At 46.0% G+C, this 18716-nt stretch overlaps 2 protein-coding genes across 11 annotated transcripts in view; one reads left to right on the top strand and one right to left on the bottom strand.

Moving 5' to 3' along the window:
- cobl (cordon-bleu WH2 repeat protein) overlaps nucleotides 1–14016 on the bottom strand; it is a 40345-nt gene extending 26329 nt beyond the window's left edge. For 6 of the 9 annotated variants that reach the window (XM_081695645.1, XM_081695648.1, XM_081695644.1 and 3 more), the window contains exons 1-4: nucleotides 13853–14014; nucleotides 13103–13239; nucleotides 3293–3487; nucleotides 2043–2253 (exon numbers count right to left, since the gene is read on the bottom strand). In XM_081695645.1, the coding sequence (XP_081551771.1) occupies nucleotides 2043–2253; nucleotides 3293–3487; nucleotides 13103–13134 (438 nt within the window). In that variant the 5' untranslated portion in view covers nucleotides 13135–13239; nucleotides 13853–14014. Of the gene's footprint in view, nucleotides 1–2042; nucleotides 2254–3292; nucleotides 3488–5079; nucleotides 5183–13102; nucleotides 13240–13852 lie in introns of those variants that run through there. The other 3 variants (XM_081695647.1, XM_081695641.1, XM_081695642.1) reach the window with 3 other exon arrangements.
- A 1776-nt stretch (nucleotides 14017–15792) lies between these two features.
- LOC113586574 (C-C chemokine receptor type 5-like) lies at nucleotides 15793–18052 on the top strand. Of its 2 annotated transcripts, none has more exons than XM_027024792.2 (2): nucleotides 15793–15860; nucleotides 16387–18052. In XM_027024792.2, exons 1-2 carry the CDS (start codon nucleotides 15851–15853, stop codon nucleotides 17430–17432), a joined length of 1056 nt encoding a protein of 351 aa, XP_026880593.2. In that variant the 5' UTR covers nucleotides 15793–15850; the 3' UTR covers nucleotides 17433–18052. The 2 variants fall into 2 exon arrangements, with proteins under 2 accessions (XP_026880593.2, XP_026880594.2); XM_027024793.3 differs by having other exon boundaries at nucleotides 15814–15860; nucleotides 16390–18052.
- Nucleotides 18053–18716: the final 664 nt, after the last annotated feature.

Consider the following 18716-nt stretch of genomic DNA (forward strand, 5'->3'; position numbering starts at 1 on the left):
GGTGTTTACTACTATAGTGTGGTGTTTTTGGTACTACTGTAGTGTGGTATTTTATTTACTACTGCTATAGCGTTATGGTATTTTCTCCTATAATGGAATGGTATTGTAGTGTTCACTGAACTGCGTTTTCCAAATACAGGCTGGAAGACCCAAGGAGCCTCCTTTCTCATGACACACTGCTGCCTGGTGTTGGCCGATTTCAGCGTGCTTGCACGTGTGCTTGTCTGCAGAGTGGCTTTTTCCATGAGATTAAATGTGGGAGCTGGAGAAGGCCGTGCCACAAACCACCCCAGATGTTCCACAGGCAGTGGGCTTTGGAAAGGTTTGGGAAGCAGGACATCGATGGAGCGCTCAGCGTACACGTGACTTTATGCCTCGTGATAAAAATACCGCAAACTTACCCCATCCTTTCATTTCATAGGCAACGGCACCACAGTGCATGTCCACAGTCTCTACGTCGGCACTACACTTACTGCCATCACCATAGCAACAGTGGGCCTGCATGCTTACAGAGCATATCTCTTTAGATACAATGTCTGGCTTGGCTACCACCATCACTCAGCATCATGATAAAAACAAACACCACAGAAAACTCAGGTGGGACGTGAGAACTAACCTGTGTGCCTCATCACCAGTATTTATTTATGCAGTTGCATAGTGTGGGAAACTGGCACATACACACGCAAGCACATAAAACGTATACTCATACACACCACTGATAAACAACTTAAACTCATATTGCTTATACTCGCACGGCTTTCACACGTATCGTCCTATCTGTGGTAGTGTTACGGTGTCAGACAAAACTCTATTTGAACCTTGGATGCATGCGCACGCACACACAAACGCACACCCTTTTTAGCTGCGCTCATCATGCTTGGTGACTCTCTGATAGCACGTCAGGTTGAACCTCATAAAATGTCAACTACCGTTCTCAAGGAAACAAACTAATAAAAGTTGTAAAGTTTTGGGGTTTTTTTTTTTTTTTTGGTTTTTTTTTACTTCTTATAAGTAAGTGTGCATATTTGGCTGCAATAACAAATGTCTAAGAATAGACGGAAAAACTACTAATATAACACGGCTTGGCTTTTGGTTCCTTTTCCTCAGTGCCTGAAATACATTATGTGCCTTCTGCATCAGCTCTGCAGCTCTATAAGCAAAAGCACCTCTATTTTCAGTGTAAATACTGAATGTGTAATGTTCTGTTGCCATGACACAAGCAAGCAGAGGTCAAAGCCCTGCCAGGATTCTTTCGGGGCGGTCAAAGGTCGGGGCGCGTGGAGGACAGAGCTCCAGCACAGCCACAGAAAGGGAGAGACAGCAATAATGCATGGTAACTAAAGGTGAAGGTGGCATTAAAAATTTACTACATCAGGAGGGAGGGAGAGAAGGAGAGAGAGAGAAAGAAAGAAAGAGAGAGAGAGCAAGAGACAAGAGAAGGGACACTGGAGCAGGAGGGGCGGAGCTTCCAGCAGCTGGGCGGGGACCGAGCGGCCCGTGTGACCACCACAGCGTCTGCTTGCTGCACTGTTTGTCCAGAGGCACGTGACAGTGCTTTCAGTGAGATGGGCCTGCCCACCCACCGCGTTTCTCTGTCGCTACGAGACGTCTCTGCAGCTCCGCGCCTTGTGCAAAGTCAGAGGCGAGAACGGTCGAGCACATAGACATAGATAATGAAACGACTGGCCATCGCACACCGTTGCTGTTGAGTGCAAAAAAAGGTTGGAGAAGCCTTGTTGGAGACCAGCACTCTGCGTCTGCCCCACTGGAGCATGAAGACACTGGATTTGTATGAGTAGTTCAGTAAACCAAAGGGGTAACCTTTCGTGCAATACACAGCAGTCTGTACCACCGACGCCAAACACTTTATCCGAGGACCTTTAACGGGGAGTCACTCGATCCTGCTGCTAAAAGCCGCCAGTACAAAGATCGCGTAACACCACAGCACCCCATCAAAGGCCTGGGGTGGGGGTGGGGGTGCCACTTCGCCGTTCGAGCGGAACAGGCACAGAGAAGGTGTCGGTCGGCCAGGCGAGCCTCACCTCGGGCACTTTGGGTGGGGGCTTCCTCAGCACGCGCTCCTCCACCACCCGCTCCTTGATGAGGACGCAGGACACATCCAGAGTGCCCAGCAGGGCATTGGGCTTGAAGGCCACGGGTTGGGCCTCAGGCGAGAGCAGCTCCAGGGTGTGATACGCCGGATTCAGGCGGTACTGACTGCACAAGTCCACCAGCAGGTCCATCAGAGCTTTCCTGCAGAGGGAGGGCGAGAGGGAGAGAGAGGGAGTGGGAGGATACCAGGGCTAGAGTTACCTGGTCTTTAGCACCAATAGAAAAACGCGTAATTACACCATGTGATGCAGGAGGGAGAGAGAGATGGCACAAGAGAGAAAGAGACCTTCTTTTATTACAGGTGTTACATAAAGCAGTAATCATGAACACTGGTCTTAGTATCTTAACCCCTATACTTGCAAGCAATCAATATCATTTGTGAAGCAATGTTGGGATTATATCATTCATTAAGCAACGTACCAATTGTATGACTTGAGCAATTTTCAACATTTGCTTTCGTGACCAGAATAAACGTCAAATATTTTAATTGGGTGATGGAAATATATGCAAATGCATAACTTTGTAGAGTCTGTTTCTAAAGTAGGGTTGGAATGTGGTGCGTCAAGATTGGCCAGAACTGTGCAGCCCATTCCCAAGCAAATTTCTTGTACTTGGACCCACGTGAGCGCTGCATGTATGTGATGCGTGTACCTGTCCGTGTTACACCGCAGTAACACCAACCTCTCTGGCTGACAGCAAATCTAATCAAGTCTAATCTAACCTAGTTCTAAATAAATTCTCTCACATCCCGAGTCATACCGAAACTGCAAGATATAAATAACATGACTGCGCCGACATCCCGCCCTCCCGCCCTCCCATGCACCTCTGCGAGACGTTTCGCCTCGTCAGAGCGAGAAAAGACACCGTTCTCGTTTATAGCGCACCTGAAGGCAACCTTATCTCACCTGTGTAATCGCTCGTCAGCAAACAGGGAAGCGGAGATTCGTTTACCTCCTCAATGGTCCGCCACTACATAAATAGCCCTTCTTTTGACAGCTCTTTGTTAGGCTGAGGTGCTTTGATCACAAAGCCAGGTGAGCCGTGACCATTCCCTAGAGGGGAGGGTTCAGGCTACTTCTCACACAATAGGTCACGTGACCTGTTAGTTCACGACTGTGATTATGCACCAACACGGTCGGAGCTCACGGGGGTGAAAAATTCCGGGTGACGCTCGCCTTACCTGCCGTCCGCGTTGATGGTGGTCTGGTAGCCGGCGGGCAGGGTGACGTGGAGGTCCACGGTGGGGCGCAGGGCGTTCTCTTTGCCGTCTCTTCCCGGAGGACCACCGCCGTCGGGCACGGCGTTGCGGAAGACCCTGCGAGGTGCAGGCTGGGGGGCAGGAGGAGGCGGGGGGGCGCGGCCCTTCATTGTCCTCCTGGGAGGTGGAGCGGGGAGAAGGCGCAAGCCAGTCACATGACTTGACAGACATAGGACATTGAGAAACAAGTGCAGTATCAGTGTGGGGTTTGTTTGTCAGGAGAGACTGAGCAAGAAAACCTGAACAATTCACCACTGATGTCATATCGTCTTTCACCTCATGGAGCCGTTTTATTCTAGCTAAATTAACCAAGGCGACGCCCATGACAATTCAACACTACAACGGGCTATTATTAACATTCCAGCTCACCAATTCTCCTATTTTATGAGTCTTGTACTGGGACTTTGTAGGCGTTGATGCAAGGCATCTCCCAATAAGAAACACTCCCAGCATTCCGCGGAAGAACATGGGTTCTCTCAGACTCATGTTTGATGATAACAGAAGGCCTGGCTACATCACATGCTGAGATCCATAGAGGACACTAATCCCTGCTTTGTGGAATCCTAATCAACAGAAAAGACTTTCATGATTACGGTGTAACGTGCAACGTAAGACAGGTTGAGTGTGGTCAGAAAATGCCAATAGCAAACTCTACACACTCATAAAATAAAGGGTTTACTTCTTATCTGCCTAGCTCATGCTGGCAACCCGAATAGCACCCAGATAAAGACTAGAGCCAAGCCTCTTTTTGTAGCACCATCAGCAACCCCCCCCCCCCCCACACACACACATTCTATATAAAAAGGCCAGAATAAAGATGACCACAAGTTCAAGTTGATCAAAACAAAACTCAAAATTAAACTTCTCACCAACATTTTAGAGAAGAAATAAGTGTTTACACTAAGGAAAAATGTGCACCAATTCTCAGAGATCACATGTACCATATTTCAATGATACAGTCTTCGAGATATGGAAGGAACAATGGGGGATTTACCAAACTCAATAAACATTGCTAGAAGATAGCGATACACCCCAAAGCAGCAAATGTTCAGATCAACCTTTCATTTGTGCATACTCCCTCAACGAATACAGCAAATATTGAAGGTATTCAGTTAATCTTGATTTCATAACTTTGGTGATACTGGATTTGTTACTGTGTTGCACTTGACAGAAAGGTGAGCAAAGACTATGCAATCTTTGCCCAGTTCTTTTCTCCAACAAATGTACACTGCACAGCAATTCTGAGTTACGTTTGGTGGAGTATTAACTTTCAAACCTTATTAACCTCTCTTGAAACTTGTCCACTGCCACCATGTGTATTTTTTTTTTTTTTTTTTAACAACAGCTGAATCCAGTCAACCGGTTCCCATTCGAGTTAGCAACAGTGAAGACAAATATGTGGCTTTAAGACACTCAGAGGAAATCCTTTCAAATCTAACCACAGAAAGCCAAAATGCTGTCCATAGACAAAAGGTATACTACCACCACCACCACCACCTTACATAATTAGGAACAGACAGACCTTGAGAGAGGACAGAATCAGAATCATTCACAAATGTCTCATCAACACTAAATGCGACTTAAAGTGAGTTTCACAGAACCCAGACACCACTTCTGCCAAGCGAACGGCTGACGTTTTGTTCACACTAGTCGCGCTACATTCTTTAGAGAGAGCAAAGATCTGTATGCGACCAGGTCGTCCGACTCACTTCAACGTAGCTCTGGCCTCCACTTGTGGTCAGGTCTTCCGAGGGTTAGGAGACCCTGCGAGGTCCCGAGTCAGAGCTGGGAAGGACGGCGTGTCCCGGACAGCTGTTGGGAGGAATGTGAAGGCGTGTGCCACGGTGTTTAGACCTCAGCCTCAGCTGGCTAATTATTAATAAAGGCCTCGTGCTCTAATGTCATCGCCCTCTTGTGTCAGTGCGCCATTATGCAATCAAGAACGGCCTGCACCCTTTGTGAAGTGCAGTCAACAGAATAGCGAAGCAACGCAGCATGCGGGGTCGTACTGATCAAGGTGAGCCAGAAGATTTAAGGGGCATTTGCTAAAGGAGGAACTCCAGGGACGGTGACTCCCAGAGCTGCGACGGCCATCGGTTAGTTGGACGGAGGCGGGTGTGAACGTAACCCGATGAGACCTTGTCGTTGGCTCGGGCCGCTGTTCCCTCGTGTGGGTGGGCTCACCTCCGGTGCTGTCAGGAAGGCACGCTGTGAAAGTGCACTCTTGTCTGGAGCTCAGCAACCGGTCGGATAGCACGGCCCCTCCAACAAAGAGTCGTTCAGGCCCGCGCCAGCCGCAATGGCAGAGCAGGAAACGCGCGCTTTCCCAGGTGGCTCTCCCGAATCCGCCCTCGCCTCTGGCACGACTGGGTTACTAATGGATCTCTCTAGGCTTTTCCAGACCACTGGGCTTTTAATGTGTGACTAGTAACACTTTCATTGCACTTCCAGATAATCTTTAACAGTGTGCATTATTCAATTTGAGAAGAAATAGCAATTTTATTTCATCCAAAATTGCCAAAAGGGACTCAGACAAGTCCGTCAGTTGATTAAACGTAGAAGAACTAGAAGAAGCCGAGAGCAAGATGATGAGTAGCTTTTGAACTAGTTTAGTAACAGTAGCAAAGTTTTTTTGTGGCTCAGGACATGGGCGTCTATCACACAACAATCTAACAACCAAGTTCTCTGAACGAACCACTGGCCAGCTAGGCTGATTAAGAGATTAGCATTTAAGAGTTTCGCGTGGGTGCCAGATCATTCCATGACTCAAATCAGATACCACTCCCTCACACCCTCCCTCTCTCGGCTCTTCCATACCCCCCCGGCTAAAGACTTTAGAGGAACATTTTTACTTACTTGAGATCCAAGCCCCCTTTGAGGTGGTGCGAGTAGACTAATTAAATTCACACTGACAAAGAAACTATTTCAATCATGCAAATGACATGCAAACAAGCACAACGTGACTGCAAACGGTGAAAAGTTTGATACAAATGCAGGAGCTCAAAGATGGCAGAGGGCAAAGACGCAAAACAGGCCACATCACGTCGCGATACCAATACAGACTTGAGTAGCTATGGCAACAGGGACGGCGACGGCGACCATAAGATAAACTGTTGCTCGGCACGTGTGCGTCTCTCTGTTTCCATCTGCCATAGCTGGCGATTTCGCCATGGCAAAAACACCAGTCTGGCCTACTCGCACAACACAGGCAGTGAGACACAGCTCGCTGCAATACCACAGATGGGACAAGGGCAGCACACTCCTGGCCTTCTGCTCTCTTCTCACGGGAAGTGTTTGAATGACCCGCTTCGCTTCCGTCTACTTTAGAGGAGAATATCTTGCTGCGGCTTGCAGCTGAAAAGTTGGCATCAAAGGTGAAAGTTTTCCGATGCCGGTGGTCTGCAATGGGACGGTGGTCTGCAATGGGCGAGTGGTGTGCAGAAGGCAGCATTTCACATGATTTAGACGCCACTTTTGAAAAGTGCTTAAGGGGGTCTAAAGCATAAAGTAACTTGGACCCACCCCAAATGCCAGCAGCTTTCACGCAAACATCTGAACTATGACAATATGACTTGCTGTGTCACTTTGCAAGGTGTTGCTCCCTGCGACGTGCAGCCACGGAGACGAGGAGGCCAGCAGCATGTGTTCCATAGTAGGACACCGCTGGACTGTGGACCTCCCGAGGAAAAACACCACGGCTGGATGTTTGTTTTTGTGGATCGACTTTTAGGTAGGCCACGTATTAAAAAAGCCACCTGGGAGATTCATTTTCCTCGTGCCACAGGAAGTGGGCTGTCCGAGGCAGCACGGGGCAAACCAAACCCCCTCCACCTGCTCGTAGGAGGGCCCGCCCTGGCTCCTGGCCCCGGCCGAGCGCGCGGGCCAACAATAGCCGCTTTATTGGAGCGCATTAATCCTGCCTCTGTTCGGGCCTCGTCCGTTTTAGGTCAGGGCAACAGGGCGAATCACAGAGCAGCGGGCGCCATGGGAACAGTTAGTCAACGTTTCCTCAGACAAGCAGCTAAAAATGACGACCTGACAGGACGAAGGCACTCTGGAAGACCAGAGCAAGAAACTGAAAATGGATGTAGTGCTTATGAAGTGGAATATTTTTTGGTTTAACATAAATTAAAAAGAACACGTTTACATAAATTTCCAATTGCCGGTGGAATTTCTTTTTTTTTTTTTTGGCTGAAGATGTCTGAATGACTGATAGGAACAGAATGGCTATTCTGGAAAAAACTGCTCCCAGATTTTTTCTGCGACCCTAAATCACCTTTAATAGGCTTCTTTCTTTACAGCACACGTTGCCACTTACTGAGAACTAGATGAGGACCTTGTGAGTTTCTATTTGTATTGCTGTTGCTGTAGTGGAGCAAAGTTCCTTCACCCTCAGCCTCTCAACACACCAAATCAACAACTGCATGCCTCCTGGGTCTGTGGGGCTCACTTAGCAACCTATATTTACACCCTAAGAGACAGGAACAGAGAGACACTAAGAGAGAGAGAGACAGCAAGAGAGACAGATCAAGAGAGTAAAAAAAAAAAAAAAGACACAGACACAGAGAAAAGGGACCAAACCACCCCCCCCCCAAAAAAACAGAATGAGAGCTAGACAAACGAATGAAAAGAGTAAGAAAGAGGGAGCAGGCATGGGCACTCCACCCTAGCCGCTGCTAATTAATTCTGGGGCAACTCACAGAGTGTGAATGACCCAGGCGTTGCTGGCATCGGGGGGGCGTGCGACTCCTCTCTGGCATTTGTTTGCCGTTTCTAGGCATGCTACCCTCACTCTCTGGTTACAGGGTCAGCAAAGAAGCCCCGCCCCCTTTGCTGCACAGCAGCCCCCCCACCCGACATGCCGAGCTCCCAGAGCCCTTCCAGGTGGACGGAACAGCCAAGCTCACAACACGGCTGCTTTTAGAGGACCAACACAAAGCAACCCTGACTGGGTGCTTCTGGCTTGTTCTAAAATCTATTACACCGTGCCATCTCCCCCTCCCCCGATGACCCAGTTAAGATGCCAGGGTGATGGGAAAACACACTAGACTCATGAGCGTCGCAGGGTTCTCCAATGGGCGGGACTCTCCTAGACCTGGCCCACCATTACCTAGCATGCCGGTCTGCAGCCGCCCCCCCCACGGCACAGCCCTCCGTCGCTGTCAGTACTGTGCAACCCTTAACCTTTACCTGACTCACCAGGTGTGCGAGGCAGGAGCGCAAGACCGGGAGGGGGCGGGGTAAGAGGAGGAGCCCTCCTGGGGAACAAGCTCAAGGGTGGCGAGGCATCAGCAGGAAAAAACAATTAGCCTGTCCCATGTTCCCGGGACTGGGCGAACTGGGAATACCCCCACGGCCTGCTAGAAGGATCTCGCACGCTTTAAAAGGTGTGCGCCTCCGGTGTGCCTGCTCTTATTAACGCTCTATTAACGCCATGCTGAGAGATGGTGGATGGACGCAGAGAAACTCCACTGGCTCATTGATACGTGGCATAACAGGATTTCTGCGTGAAAGCTTTCTAGAAAACGCTCAGCAGGTGTTTCTGTTAACTCCTGCAACATGTAAAGTTGACCATGAGCCTGGAATAGGAAGCAAGCGTTTGCATGGCCATTAGTTATCAACTGAGGAAACGCCATTTTGAGAGAATCAGCATCAGCTGACTTTTTTCCGGCACTGGCTGAAGTTTTTTGTTTTTCTATTACCTGTAGTAATTTAGCTAAGAAATATTAGGTAATATATATATATTTTTTATTGAAGCTGAGTGCAGTGCAGACAGAACGCAGATCTACTGAAGTAAGCAGACACGTTGCAGATAACAGTTCAGCAATTTTGTGTCTCATTTGCTATTATTGGTGCATTTTATTAGATGCAAAACAACTCAACAACTTATCTACACTACATATCGGCCATCGGCCTCCCTGTTCTCTAAATATAAGCGTCGGCCATTGAAAAATCCATATCGGTGGACCGCTAGTAGCCAGGACACTAAGGGCCATGGGGACCCTGCACCGAACGCTCTACAAAGACGCTCTGTAGCGGTCTCTCAAATCACAACGCACACGACATGGCCTATGACCCAACCCGGGCTCGAGCAGAGAAAACGCCTCTAAATCTGTCCGAGACCATTAATGTCACCACGAGCGGCGACCACCTCATGTACTCGTCCTCGAAATGAACGGAAAAAAGCCGCTTTCCCCCCAGGGTCACTTCCATGGCAAAACGTGTTTTGCCGGTAAGCAAATGCACATGTGATGTGAATGGTTGGGAAGTCTTGCTCATGGGAATGAATTATTTACAGTCTGTGACCACACCCACTACCGGAGTGCCAGGCCGACTGATAGGTTTTTTTTTTTTTCCTATGTTGTCTGAAACGAAAATAGAACGGCATTTTGTACCCTGCTGCTCTGCCAAGGAACGCAAACGCTCCTGTTTCATTCCATGAGACATGTATTAATTTAAGGAAAGAAGAGCCAAGGTTTTTCAAATACTCTTGAAAGGGGCCACACCCAGGGCTTCATTTTATACAAATTACGCTTGTTCAGAGATCAGGGAGATCAAAGAGATATCTGCTACTGCAAAACAGAGAAGCTTTAGTCTTTGGGCTTTTGTGTAACACAGTCCATTTCTGCAGAGGAGTGCCACTCAGTTCTAGTATGGGGTGTGGTGTGCATGTGTGTGCGGGGGGTGTTTAATGACAACGTGGCAGGATTGTCCGTTGTAAAGTCTATTTTAAGATGCTGTGGCAGAACGGTGTACGAACAGGCGGGGGGCTGGGTTATATACTGAGCCTGGATTATACACTGAACCATGCCCTGCCATATTGGCACATGTTTACCTAGGGAGCTAAGGTTGATAACAGGGAAAATGGCTTTTACGGAGGGCAGGGTAGCTGTTCCATTGGGAAGAGAGAAACTAGTGGGAGCGGACTGTGCATGCTGAAGGATGGCGCACTTCATAGCCGCTGAAGAACCATGGCGCAAACAAAGAAACAAATGCTGCAACGACCTAAGCCTTGGAGAGCCTCATGAGCAACAAACCAGCACCAATGCCAGGATTAGTTGTCTTTTCAAAGCAGGAATTCTGAATTCGCCTTAGGAAATATGGTCACAAATTTTCCTAGGGTCCCCCCCACATAAAATGGAACTGCTAACAGTTAATTTGTAGTGCTCAACATTTGGCCTTATAGTGAAATGACAGTCATTTCTGTCATAAACAGCAACATAAACCCAACTGATTTGATTTGCTATTGAAAAAACAATGGCAATTATTAGCATAAATCAGCAGTCAGTCTTTGGGTTCTGGCTGGTTTGCTTCAGGGTTTGGATGGAGAGCACAGGGCTGCTGGTTCTCTGAGAAGATGCTGAGAAGTTGCTGAGCAATGATGCTTTTAAAGAACAAATAATGGAAAATAAAATCAGCCTAACGTCAAACATCAAGGCAAGAAGTAAGCAAATGCTTTCTTTGCCATACACACCAACAGGACAAAGAGTTTTCAGAGCATGTGTGATGCCAACAAAAAGCAACAACCAAACTAGAGGGCCACCTCAACAGCCAAAACCCATATGCAAAGCAGCCTGGCTGAGCAGAGCATTCCACACTTCTTAATGAATTCCCAAAATACAGCAGCGCTTTGAATCACAGCACGTGTCTCCTGTATGTATGGGAACCACAACTGAAAGGTTCCTTTTTACTTCTAGACAACACCAAGCTAAGATGTGGAGAGCACATGCATGATAGAAGAACAGCGGCTGCCTGATTAGTGATGCTACATGCATGGACACAGCACGCATCAGCTACAGATTGGCAGAAGCTCCTAGGAGACCCAGCCACGACGTAAACAAAGCCCAAGGTGCTGTCCTGAGGCGGCACGCTAACTTCAGCTTACGGTTTGGCACTGCATTTCGCATTAAAGGCCATATAAGAGAATTCCGCTTGACAGTGGAGTAGCGCTTTCATTCTCACTCTTATGATTTGTTGAATATCAGCACCTGAAGAAGGTTTAGCTGTAAACTCGTCAGGCAGATACTCTGATGTACTGTTTTCTACACAAGAAGAGTTTCTGGTGTCATCTTCAGACGCAGAGATAAAACAAGCACAGCTGAAAAGACTAAACAAACTGTGATGTCTTAGTCGATGATTAGAGGCTAGACTTTTTTTTTTTTAGCTTACACAGTCCTACTCCAACCTCAAACCATATACAGTTTTAATAGGTCACCTTTGAAATGCAGGCTGTAATTACAAATGCAAGCATCCATCATCTCAGAATAAACGCTTGCTCTGCGCATTTCTATGGTTCTCCATAAATTTAACATTACAGCAAAATATCGAAAGTGAATTAAAAGGGAGACGGTAAAACTCGTCTTACTCAAGCACCGTCAAAATGCATCACAAGTGCATATTAAGGCCAAAAACAGTGTACACTGGACATTTCTGAAGTTATGTCAAAGATTCACCCCTTAATGACAACACTCATGACTTTCAAAATTAGGGCTTGATGTAAAAGCCAAGCGGACATGACCAGTGAGGTCCCTGAATTCAGAAAAGACAACTGTAATGCTCATCCAGCCGATTACACTGCTTAAATCACTTGAGTAATCTTGACAAATCATGTCTTACTTTGACATGCTGTTGTGAAATGAAGTCAGGCGTTGGAGAACTGTTCTGCGGAACCCTTTCGGAAATGCCCTCTGATGCAAAATGCCCTGGACTGAGGTGGTGTGGGATTTTGGTTTTGCAGGGTGTAGGCCCAAGTGATCCGAGCCGAATCCATGCTGCTGCTCTCTGCAGTGGTCCACACCAAAATCCTCAGGCCTTGTCAAGCAAAGCCCTTCAGATAAGCCACAAAACAATGCAAGCCCATCTTTCTCCTGAACTAAATTGTTCAGCAGAATGTAAATAATCTATTTAACAACTAATTGTTATGCAATCACCATAATTGTAATATCTTCCACAACAGTCAGACTGAGTCTCAACTTTCACAATAAAACAAACTATACAAATGTGTTCAAAACCTTTTTTTTTTTTGTTTACAAATCTGCAAATTTACAAAATCAGAATAAGCCATGTATATATAAATCAGACAATGTTCGGTGAGAAAGTTCAGCACTAGCTGATCTTAAACCTAATGGGCTAAGGAACGGGATCTGATTACATCAAAGGACAAGGGACAGGGGACAGGGGACGAAAGACACAAAGCAGGCCGTTGTCCCGGTAGAGGTCAACTCTTAATGGCAGTAGGACCATTCCACACACCTAGACCTTGCCACAGGACAGAACTGAACGTCACTGAACGTCATACGTAGACAAGTCCCGCTAAAACTGCAAAGGTTTTATCACAGACTCCTAATTTTTTTTTATCACAGACTCCTAATTCTCTGATTCTACATGCACCCCCGTATTTCGCTGCACGTAGGTTCGCCATGTCATCTTTGATCTTACAAAATCATTTTCAGATATGGCACAGTGTCATTTGGGGTGACCATGTATAGCATGCTGCTATACAAAATACATAATTTCCATATTCTTCTCCATTACAAGCTAGAGATGCTGAAATGTACCAACCACGTGTCATTGGGAAGTAACCGTCATACATTCTGTGGACCAGTGTAACTTTTCTGGCTGCTTTATACACACACTGCTTCACTTATTGCTATTCTTTTAGTGAGTTTTTCATAAACTTTAATTAAATTCAGGACTGGGAAAGTGGATTCAGATAGCTAGGGTGCATCTTACCCTGTCGGGGGTCTTGTACTCAAATCCATCATTTCGCAGTGGAGCTGTCAGTTATTAGGCCACATCCACTTGTGTTCTTTAGACTTCAAAAACACACCCGGCGAATGTCATTTAAAGTCGGTTGCTTTTCACACCACCTACACGGGAATTAAACACAAACATCTTACATTTTCCACTACTTTTATCGAAATGTCCTACCTTAGCGCGCATAGACGTCTGAGGTAAAGCGGGGTTACGACGGTTATATAGCTTAGGTTATATGTCTGAATAAATTAAGCTCTTTTTATACCCAAACCCAAACAGCAGCACTATGCTGGCTCTGTATCATACACTTGAAGAAAGAATATATTACAAAAAGCTTTACAAACATTAACAGGAGCCATGATTCGTACTTCTGAACAACAGTAACCTGGCGGTGGAGTGGCGTGCGCAGTGACTACACAGGCGGAGCACCGAGCGAAACTTTCACCCTGCGTGGCTTAAAACACATCCCTCATTTTTGTCAAAGAACGCGAATTGCGAAAGCTTCCTAATCAGAAAAGACTTTTGTAACCCCATAAAACTTGTGTCTTGCTTTATCCCACAGTTACACCACCTGCTCCGACTACACACGTATACCATATTCACCGCCAGCAACCAGTTCAAAACCGCCGCTGGGGGCGCCTACGGCTCAACAATCAAATCAAATCAAATGGGCGAACACGAACTTGTTTTACCTATATAACGTACGAACTATAATAAACTGCTCACTAGAATTCGCGTCGTCCATCTCCATTCAATGAAAATCCGTACAGGAATGATCCTTTAATCCAACCGCCGTCACTGCCCTTTCGGGTGGGTGCCCTCGTCAGCACGCCAGTCAGCCAGGACAGAAAGGAACTTAGCAGCAGAGGACGCAGCTCGGACTGGCTATTAATCACAGCCCACACCTCAACGCGGCTTTTATTTCACTGAGCCATAGCTTGTCAGTCATTTGGGGTTTTTTTGTTGTGATTTTCGTACGGGGCAAAATAACACGACGCTTTAGAGCGATAGCTAGACTATTAATAAGAAAACGTTTTTGTCACATTAGAAATACGCAGATGTACTTTTATTGACTCAAAAAGGCTCATAAACTCAATCTTTCACCATGCTGTGTGCGTTAATTATTGTCATTTACTCGCTTCAATTTCACAGGATTTACATAATGCAGTGTCAAGAAAAGGTCAGACTGGCTAAATATGGCTCCGTTATTCACATTTTGAAAAGTAATTGCGCCCAGCCTCCTTTGCGTTTGCTATTCAAAGATATATTGGCTATCCACCGTTGAAAGCCCCGCCTTCTTTTTCATATGCCAGCGACGGCTAGACACGCAGAAAAACGCAAAGCCCAGCAAGCCCCCATTACACTGGAAGTAATGCATTGCCAATTATTTGCTCATATTTTCTTATTTACAACATGCCTCCTTGGCATTTGCCTTTAGGCCATACATCACATTTTCAGCTAGCGGCGTTTCAGGCTTGTTTTCAATTAATGGAGAAGACCATTTAACACAAATGAATTCCTTTAGGTATGCAATTTGAATGATGACTGATCCTCGTGTTATATAATGAATAATTATAAATCGCCTAAGTATAGAACTATATCAGTGATTTATTAATTGAATTTAAATTATATTTGTTTTGTACTTGTATGGTCTGGGGTTGAGTGTAAAATGATAATAAATTATTTGAAATAAAAGTTTTAATTAAAAAATAAAATATAGGTCAAATAAATTATTTGATTTATTCGTGAATTGTTTGTGTCTATGTTTACAATGTAAAAACCTGTACACATTTAGAAATTCTGTATCAGTGCTTGCAACCCACAGTTGTGACCACTGGAGGGCAGTGTAAGTGTTTTTTACCACTCAAAAGGAAAGACTTTCTCAAATAACAATCACCCTAAAGCCTCACCGCTTCTCACTGAGTGTCTTTACAGTTTCAGAGGATGCTTTCACAGATATGGCCAGAGGAAGTTGATACTTTTAGGCACGATGAAAGATATACCATACCCCAAACTGCATGGGCAAGCACTTAATGACCACTTCCTCATTCCTTAAGTTGTGTGTGTGTGTGTGTGTGTGGAAAAAATGCTTTTCAACTCATAATAGGCATTGAGTAACACAAACAGCAGATGATCTACTGTCAACTTGTATCAAAAGGTCAAAAGTAGAAAGACCTGGACATGCCACTGACATTTTAGAACACAAAAAAATGATAAAGTAGTCATTTATACCATTCTGATGATTGGTGTACTGTAAAGCTGATGATCAGAGTTTGAGCTGTTTTCTTCGATTAAAAAACACAGGTGAAGATCAGCTGCAAATGACAGTAGAAGACCAGTGGTGAGAAACATCCGTAGCATGAGCAGAACTGTTTTTACTATTATTACTTTAAAGCATTTGAAGTTCCATCATCTATTCGACTCTGAAAGTATGGGCAAATGCGTGAAGAAGGTTCCCTCTTTCCCTTGGAGTGATGAATATGAAGACAATGTTTATATGCATTAAAGTTTATCTACCCCCCCCCCCCCCCAGCACCTAAAATAAAGCAACAACAGCAACCAGTTAATTAACAATCTGTTTTGTTAAATGTGATTCAGTGTTCTGTTGGTAGAATGAAGGACCGCCCCAGGAAACATCAGCTCAGCCCCCGTGCATATAACAAGGCTGCACAGGGTTCTTTCAACTCTACCCGTCAACTCTGTGACAAATTAGGCATAGAAGAGATGTCTCCAAGTGAGTACAAATCCATTTTTTTCAGTTTGGTCTGCTATTATACCTTTAGCTGGCTATTGTCCATCAATATATAGTTTACCAGAATTTTAGACATTTTCTAGAATTTCTTGAGCATGTTAAAATGATGGAAAAATGTGCATGTTTTAGCAAAGCTGGTGCTGAAACTGTCTTAGAATTGAAAGTGGGTTTTTATCCCACGGTTGGGATGGTTACCCTATTGCAAAAATGCCCAGTTACGTGCATTCCTTGCTAAGTCTACTTTTAGTCAGCAAAAGTAATTTTCTAACAGACTGTGCCTGCATTGGCCAGCAGATGGTGCAGCAGCACAAAATTCAACTTCCCCATTAGTTATGGAACAAAAAGTGACGAAGGAACTGTCACCAGTTGCACTGCGAGTCTGAAACTCCTTTCTCGTAGAAATGCAAATCCCTGCTTTATTTTTCATGCTGTATATTTTAATGATGCAAAGACAAAGCGGTTGTCGCTGAGGTGTGCTAACGAGACTCGTTCCTTGTTCTTTGTGAAGCAGCGGAAACCTATGCGGATTACTATAGCGATGTTGCGATACCCCAGCCCTGTAACAATGCCAACGTGAGGGACTTCAGCAGTGTTTTCATCCCCACGATCTACAGCATTGTCTTCATCGTGGGCTCCGTGGGCAATGGCCTGGTGGTGTGCGTCCTGGCAAAGTACCACAAGAGGTCCAACATGACGGACGTGTGCCTCTTCAACCTGGCCTTGGCCGACCTGCTCTTCCTCGCATCCCTGCCCTTCTGGGCCCACTACGCGGCCATCGCCGAGTGGACATTCGGCAGCTTCATGTGCTCGGCCGTCACGGGCTTCTTCCAGCTTGGGTTCTACGGCAGCATCTTCTTCATGATCCTCATGACGGTGGACCGCTATTCCGTCATCGTGCACGCCCACACCCCCTTCCTGACCAAGCACCGCTCGGTGAACACAGGCGTGAGCTTGGCCGTGGTCTGCTGGGTGATCAGCCTGGGGGCATCGATGCCCAGCATCATCTTCTCGCAAGTGAAGAACGAGTCGAGCGGGCAGACATGCAAGGAGGAGTACCCAGAGGGCACCTACTGGAGGTTCTTCGGCTACCTGCAGCTCAACATCCTGGGCCTGATCCTGCCCCTCTCTGTCATGGTGTTCTGCTACTCACGCATCATCCCCACCCTGATCACTATGAGGTCCCAGAAGAAGCACAAAGCCATAAAACTGATCCTGGCCCTGATCCTGGTCTTCTTCTGCTTCTGGACGCCCTACAACGTGATCATTTTCATGCAGTTCCTGCACCACGTTGGCTACATGGCCAGCTGCGAGTGGCAGCAGACCTTGAGCATGTCCATGCAGTGGGTGGAAACACTGGGCTTCTGCCACTGCTGCCTAAACCCCATCATCTATGCCTTTGTGGGGCAGAAGTTCAGGACTTTAGTGGTTAAGATGCTGAAACAGTGGTTCCCCCTCTGCTTCAGCAAGTGCAGGACCCTCGCCAGTGAACTGTCAGAGAGGAGGAGCTCCACGTACTCCCGCTCCTCGGAAATGTCCACCACAAAAATCGTCTAGCTCTCATGGCAGCGGGTCACGCCATGCTCTCTGGGGGTGGGAGGCGTGTCTGCAGGTGGGCAGGGGGTGGATATGCACCCCACTGCTCACTGAAAGGAAATCATAACTTCAAACTTTACTCGACAGAGCTTGATATCTTACTGCTTGATATGGATATACAGGTGACTGCCCAATTTCATCCTTTTTGTTTTGGAATCATTGATTACCTGGAGCTAATCTATTTTAAATGCTGTTTGCACTCAGTTCTCTTTTTCACACTTCTCTGCATGGTGGGTGTCATCTGTGTTGTCTGATGAATGTAACAGTAGAATGTAAGCCATTAAATCTTATTTAGATTCATTTTTGTTTTATTTAGAAAGATCTGGAGAGAAATGTTAATCTTGCGTGTTTTGGCAGCTAAGTTGTATTGTGTTTACAATGTAGAAATTAATGTCAAGGAATGTCAGTACAAGTCAAACTATTAATACCTTTACATGTAGAGCAGTTATCCAAAACAAAGCTTTGGAAGGAATGTAAAAATGTTGTATGATTTTGCTACATTTTGTCTTTGCTACATTTTGCTAACCATGCAATTGGAATAAAGAATTACCTTGTTAGATGCAAAACTGTTTAAATACATATCTTTGCAAGGACAGTCTTACCGGTGCCTTACACAGTTTTATATTGATTGTACAATATTGACACATACATACACACATTCCCTTTAGAAAGTTACATTCAAGCAGGAGCATTCAGTTTGTGCACAAAGTGTTAAGTGTTCAGGATGCAACAGCCGTCTGTGCGTGGAAGAGGGAGAAACAGTCCTTCCAAGAAATGAAGAGTTTAAACAACTCTTTTAAAAAAAACACCACAGTTTCTCTGATATAGATAAACAACAGTATCGGTAAGAACTCCTACAAACTTTCAGACTGACTGGCTTGCAACGCAATGACCACGAATGACCAATGACCCAATGACTCACGGCGCATGAAGATTGAGAGACTTGCAAAAGCCTCTGAGTTGAAGAGGAGGGTATGGTCTGAAAGAAAGTGATCTGTTTTGTGAGTCGAGCTTCTTTACTGGAAGGCTGGAGGAGGCGTGTTAAGAGCCAAAATCTACAATCAATGCGCATCTTGTCATTTAAACAGTGTTACACACAATGACCCGCAGAGACCCACGGTCCATGCCACATCTGGCTCGGTGGCGACACGTTTGTATGGGCACAGTGGTGCAGAAGTGTTGCTGTTCGAGAGATATCACTGGTCTCACCCTAACAGCCTCATGGCATGTGTACTCCCCTGTGAC

The sequence above is a fragment of the Electrophorus electricus genome, chromosome 14 (genome assembly GCF_041902795.1).
Source record: "Electrophorus electricus isolate QZ-2024a chromosome 14, ASM4190279v1, whole genome shotgun sequence".
NCBI classification, from domain to species: domain Eukaryota; kingdom Metazoa; phylum Chordata; class Actinopteri; order Gymnotiformes; family Gymnotidae; genus Electrophorus; species Electrophorus electricus.